Raw genomic sequence first — 6,129 nt, 5'->3', positions numbered from 1 at the left:
AAACAGGGGAAAATCCATCACCAAATAATAAATAACTGGGAAAATTCCACCCACCAAAATATAACGGGAAAAATTTCACCCATCAAAATAATAAATAAAGGGGGAAAATTCCATCCACCAAAATAATAAGGAGGGATATTCTATCGATCAAAATGATCACCAATTACCAAATGTCCATCCACCAAAACCATATAAGAAATCATTTTTCAAAAAATATTATTTTATTATAGATGAATAATATGAAAGCATTCCGAGGAATTATAATCTTTATAAAAATATCAGTCAAATGTACAAAAAGTGGGAACTGTCCTAGCTGGGATGTCTGAAGACTGAAACCAATGCTAATTTTCTCACTGTAAGATTATATACACATGTATATCTTTCCTCTTTAGGATTTAACTGAATCTTTTATTGCCTAAACACTGAGTTGCCTTTCTGAAAAGCATTGACAAACTTGGGGAAATTTCTTTTGGTGGCTCCAGTATTAATGAATCAAAGTCGATATCGCATCTTTCAACATTCTCTGGTACATCGTCCAACACAGAGTCAATGATTTCAATCATTTCTTTTTGATCGGGATTTGCTCTTACTACCTGAATTAATTTTTTATGAATACCGGATTTATCACCTGTCATTTTTTCCCAAGCACTTTTGTCCCCTCCTTTCTTATGATATGGTGAACAGCCATACAATAGCAGCATGCAAACTCGTGATAGACGTTCAAGTTCTACCAAAACGTCATTTCCTCTCAAGTATTTCATCAAATTGTATATTGGGGATTGATCAGTTTCATCATAAGCTATTTCTTCTCTGCAAAGACCTTCATCAAAACCAAGCAGGATCTGCATACATTGTATCCTACTGTATTTTGTTACTATGGCAGCTCTGTGAAGCACCGTGAGCCCAGAACCACTTGTACTCTGCAAGACATCTTTACAATCCTTTTGCTTGCAAGCTCTGAGAAGTTCCAAAAGAATTTTTGAACAACTCAGGTCATCTTTGTCGGTTGCAACACAATGGTGGAACACAGAATACTTCCTTCCATCTACTTTTGTTAAATCTGAATGTTTCAAAAGTAAATTTATGGTTGATTTTCTCCTTTTATCACAAAGCACAGCCATCATCAAAGGAGTTTTTTGGTTTTTGTCATAAACATCCAATGGCGTTCCGTCTTCTATAAGGTCTTCAAGGATTGCTTTCACATCTTTATCTTGCCTGTTGGATAAAATAATTTCATGAATGCAACTTGGCCGATCGGCGAATAATATTTTCCTTATTTCTGACGAATGTTGAATATCCTGTAGTTTATTGTTAATATCTCTAGGTCTTGTAGTGGCAAACTCACCAAGCAGAATAAAGTAACGATTTATCAATCGCCGACCTGGAATGAGGTCGTCTACAAACGTTTTTAACATTTCAGAAAATTTCAACAACCCGAATCGGCCACACCAAAACGTCAGCGGTAAATGCTGATGTTTTTTATCAAACGCGTTCAATATTTCTTCCAATGTACTTTTCTCTTCCTTTAATTTTGCATCCATGATGTTCAGAAATTTCGCATTTTTCAGAACCGTACATTTACACAACTCTTCCATGTTTCCCTCCTTCATTTCAACGATAAATCTCTCGGCGATAAAAGTAAATTCCTCGTCGCTGAAATCAGAAAATTCGTTTGTTTCGTATGCAATTGCAGATACTGGAAAATGCGCAACAACAGGTTTAAAACACTCCTTAAACAGAAATGCACCTACAGAATCACGAACAAGATTGTGACAAAACTTATAGGCGTCTTCTTCACTTTTCAGAAAGAAAATCCCCTGCATCTTTTTTGCACAATTAGACAATTTATCAAATCTCAAATTTAATGTTTTAACGACGTGTCGATTTATGGCATTTTCACATGTATTTGGTTCAAGCAGTTTCGCGCTTGCAATACCATCTGGTACATCTTCTTCTCCTTCAAGTATCTCGCGAAGATATACAATAATGAGTGCCGTAAGTAAGCTTTTAGTTTCATCGCTATCAATAAACTCTTTTAATGATTTTTGAAAAAGTATCTTCGGATTTTCGAAAAACTCAACGCCTTGTTTACGGTATTTTTCTTCTCTTGCGTACAATTGGGCAGCAAGAGGAAATCCTATAGAAGTTCTTGGTTTATCAATGCGTTCTTGGAAATCTTTATCGAGATCTTCAGATTTGATCGTCAGGTATTTTTCAGCGTATTTCATTTGTTGTTGTAAGATTTTAATTTTTTCTCTCTTACTTAGTTCCGGCACATGTATCACAGCCTCTTCTGAAAATAAGGGATTGCTGTGAAATTTTGATGGAACATGAAATGTTGTAACTACTAAGCGAATTTTGAGATGTTTTCTTTTGCTGTGATGTGTTGTTTGTGAATCATTCATTTTGTTATGTAACATCTCGAAAGCCGCTAGCCAATTATGCGTATCAGACTTGTCAATGTCCATGTCGTCTACCAGATAAATGACTTGAGAGTCATTGTCGCCACTGTGTTGATATAAATCGCTGTATTGTGTTGCCATAAGTATATATGTCTCCTTCAAGTCATCAAAGTTTGATAATAAATGTGTGGCGGCCGCTGTTTTGCCACAACCAGTCGGACCTTCTATAATCACGACCCCACGATCCCTGAAGGAGTTTTGAACCTTTTTATAAATAGATGTTTCATAATAAAAGGCGTCAAAATCTCGATGACTGTCAATATGTCGTGCTGCTTGATCTGAAATGAAATTGAGTTATATATATATATATATATATATATATATATATATATATATATATATATACATGTAGGATACATGTATATACATTGGTTGTAGTAAATTCTTTACAAAAATAAGGGACCTGTAAATTTTCTATGATGTTCAAAAATTGAACTATATTACATGTATCCCTCCCTATATAACTCTACATAAATTGTCCCCACAGTTTTAAACTTAATTGAGAAATATATATATATACAAAGCACTAAAATGCCCAACGACACGAACAACAAGATTGTCAAATTTCCTCAGGACAAACGAAAAGAATTACATAATGTGGTACATTTTGGATCAGCTCTTTGGACGAATAAGACATGTCCTAATTCGCTCCGCTTTTAACATATCTGGCAAGCCTAAAAACCAAAAAAACATGTAGTCTGCGTTGTAAATACGTTTGTAGATTAGTGTAGTTGTAGTGCTAAATGTATTTATATGTAAGTTTTGTTATTATTCTCTGTTGATTTTGGCCACATTATGTAATTCTTTTCGTTTGTCCTGAGGAAGGGATGGGTCGTCCCGAAAAGAACCAGAGCCACAAAGTACTAAAATTGGCCCTTTCGTCAAAATAAATGAGACTTTCACAGTTGATGCTCTAGGATTTATAGGTTATAGAACACTTTATTTTATAACTATATCTTTTCTAGTTTTCGTTTTACAGTCGTTCAAACTTTGTGTTGTTTTTCAACAGAAAAACTATATAACGTCATGATGTTGACGTTATGAGAATCACAGTGTAATACACAAAAAAATGGACGCATAGGTTATTATATATTTTTGGGGCTTTTTCTGGTTGTAAATCACAACTGTTAAAATACTAGAAACTTGTATATTTTCTATCACGATGTTTAAAGTTGTGATATATCCCCCCCCCCCTCCCACTACATAACACTACAATTTTTTCCCTGCTGTATTGGACATAATTGAAAAATCGTGATCAAAAATTAAAATTCCTTGCAGTGAAAGGACCACAGCAAATAGTATTGTTTTACCGTCTATCTCAAAGATGAGTTTATATTTTCAAGTTGCATATATCTATTTGTATCAACTTCCATTAAAATTGATATAATTGAGGATAAAAAAGAGAGACAACTGTATAATTTTGGTTAAACTTGAGTAATTATAGTAATTAATTACAAAAATGGATTTTTAAAACTAATTTTTTAAAAATAAAACATGGTGGACCTTTAAAATTGTCGGCACCTCTGAAGTCTTAATTTTCTGAGCGAGGTAGACCTTTAAGTCCACAGAGATCTGACATCTGTGCCTCCTTTGTGCCACTGTGCACCTTCGTGTGATAAAAAAAATACTAAGCGAAATATTAGTGGGTGAAAATTAAAACGTATAAAACGGCGACTTGTATATATTCATATCATTTAATGATATATATTATTGTATATGTTTGAAGCAGATAAATTGTTTTTAAAAAAGCCCAGAAATAGAGTGGACAGTGTCGCTAAATGGATTTTAGTTATCTGTAAGTAGAAACCTCAACATGTTTGTAAATCGGGATTATTTCTTGTATATAGATATATCAAGATATTGATATATATCCGTATGCAGACTTCCCCGCAGACGTTCACACCTTTATGAAACACCCAAATTCTCGACATCCCGTACACAAACACCTGTACGTGTTAGTCGGCACATTGTTTCACAGCACGAGCAACACGAGTTCACCAAATAAAAGAAGGATCATTTTACTTTGAAAATGAACAAACGAATATCACATGGTATAAATTGGCATTGATTTCAATTTGATAAATAGCATGAATTATAGCAGCTCAAAGAAATGTGGACCATGAAATGACGAGTAAAGGCATTGGTTTATTTGTGCGATTATTTTAAAATCTTTACATTTATATTAGTGCACCACATGTCTTTTAATGTATAATTTTTATTGTAATTTTACTGTATTGTACTGTTGACAAGATCTGCCATTTTAATGAATACACTAAATACCCGAATTGTCTAAAACTTTAAAGAAGGGGAAAATGGGTAATAATAATCTAAATGTAATAGAATAAACAAAAACAAACAATTATAAAAGCCAAGAAATAATGTTCAATTTCCTTCTCTAAGTGCAATATCACAAGAATAATGTTTTGATCAGTTTTAAGGTATTTGAGATTTTAAGTCTATCGGGTATTTAGTGCGTTCGTTAAAACGGCAGCTCTTGTCAACAGTTGATGCTGCTGAGGAAAAATAAGTCGTGTAACGTCTACACGAAGAACATTTCTAAAATATGAGGAAGTAAGTAGCGTATAATTGATGTGACATTTTAATTGGCAGGTCCGAAATCTTCCATACTAGTCTGAATTTTGCTGCTGTCATAGGCGAGAAACGACTCCGTGACCTGGACCGGTAAATGTCCTAGTAAAAATAAACAAGTGAAATCGAGAGAACGATGACGTATATCTTTGTTATTTTAAGAACCAGTGACTTGAAATTTGGCATGCAAGTAGTTAAAACATTAATCTATGCAAGGAAAGCGACAAACCACGCATAGCTTACCTAGTTTAAGATTTTTTAGGCATTTGAAGCGAGTGATTAGTTTTTTATCTGTGTCAGAGTTAGACCCCTTTCTATATTTATGGTATCACAGGGTTCGGGCCCAAAACGGGCTTAGCCCCTGTGGTTCAATGATAATGTTTATGATTATAATGTAAAACTACCAAAATTGTACACAGTTTTTAAGCAACGATGCAATGAAGATGCTTTGTGAACGACTTTAAAAGATGAAAACAACTAGGTATTGAAAATGAACATCTATAGCCTAGTAAAAGGGCAAAACAAGCTGCAACCGAAAACTATTATTAGGTGAGGGAATTTCCCTTGCTTTAAAAATAAACACCGAACTAAAATGACCTATACATGACACGAAATAAAAAACGTAGTTTCTTTCTCCATAAGATACTTAAATCAGCCATATTATCTGTAAAATTCAAGTTTACCACCACCAGCGCATTATAACCGTAATATTTTTCAGCAATCCGGAATATCGTTTTTTGAAAAATAAAAATAGTGCTCCTTGCTCGCCCTAAAATATTTTTGCATTGATGGTCAATTGAAAAGGTGTATATTATAAAATTACTTTAAATATTTTGGGCGATATGAAACCCGTATGGCAAAACCTTTACAAAATAACCAGTTTTTGGTGAAAAATGACAAAAGTACGGTACCGTATCCGGTTCTAGTATGTATACAGCTTTAGTTGTGCTCCTATTTTTAAAATGTAACATGTTTTTTTAAACCCCGGATTCTGATACATATTTATAACACCAATACTCCTATTCAACATTTACTTTCATTTTTATATATTTTAAGGGCCATATTTTGGGGTTTATGA

At 33.7% G+C, this 6,129-nt stretch overlaps 1 protein-coding gene across 1 annotated transcript in view; it reads right to left on the bottom strand.

Annotated features, from left to right (window-relative positions):
• Positions 1-202: 202 nt before the first annotated feature.
• The window catches only part of LOC125645776 (uncharacterized), a 67,665-nt gene continuing 61,738 nt past the window's right edge, over positions 203-6,129 (bottom strand). The window contains exon 9 of the mRNA XM_048871598.2: positions 203-2,740. Within this exon, the coding sequence (XP_048727555.2) occupies positions 396-2,740 (2,345 nt within the window). The 3' untranslated portion in view covers positions 203-395. The remainder of the gene's footprint in view (positions 2,741-6,129) is intronic.

Source organism: Ostrea edulis, chromosome 1 (genome assembly GCF_947568905.1).
Source record: "Ostrea edulis chromosome 1, xbOstEdul1.1, whole genome shotgun sequence".
Classification (NCBI taxonomy): domain Eukaryota; kingdom Metazoa; phylum Mollusca; class Bivalvia; order Ostreida; family Ostreidae; genus Ostrea; species Ostrea edulis.
The sequence above is the reverse complement of the archived record's forward strand: the minus strand, read 5'-3'. Positions and strand labels throughout refer to the sequence as shown.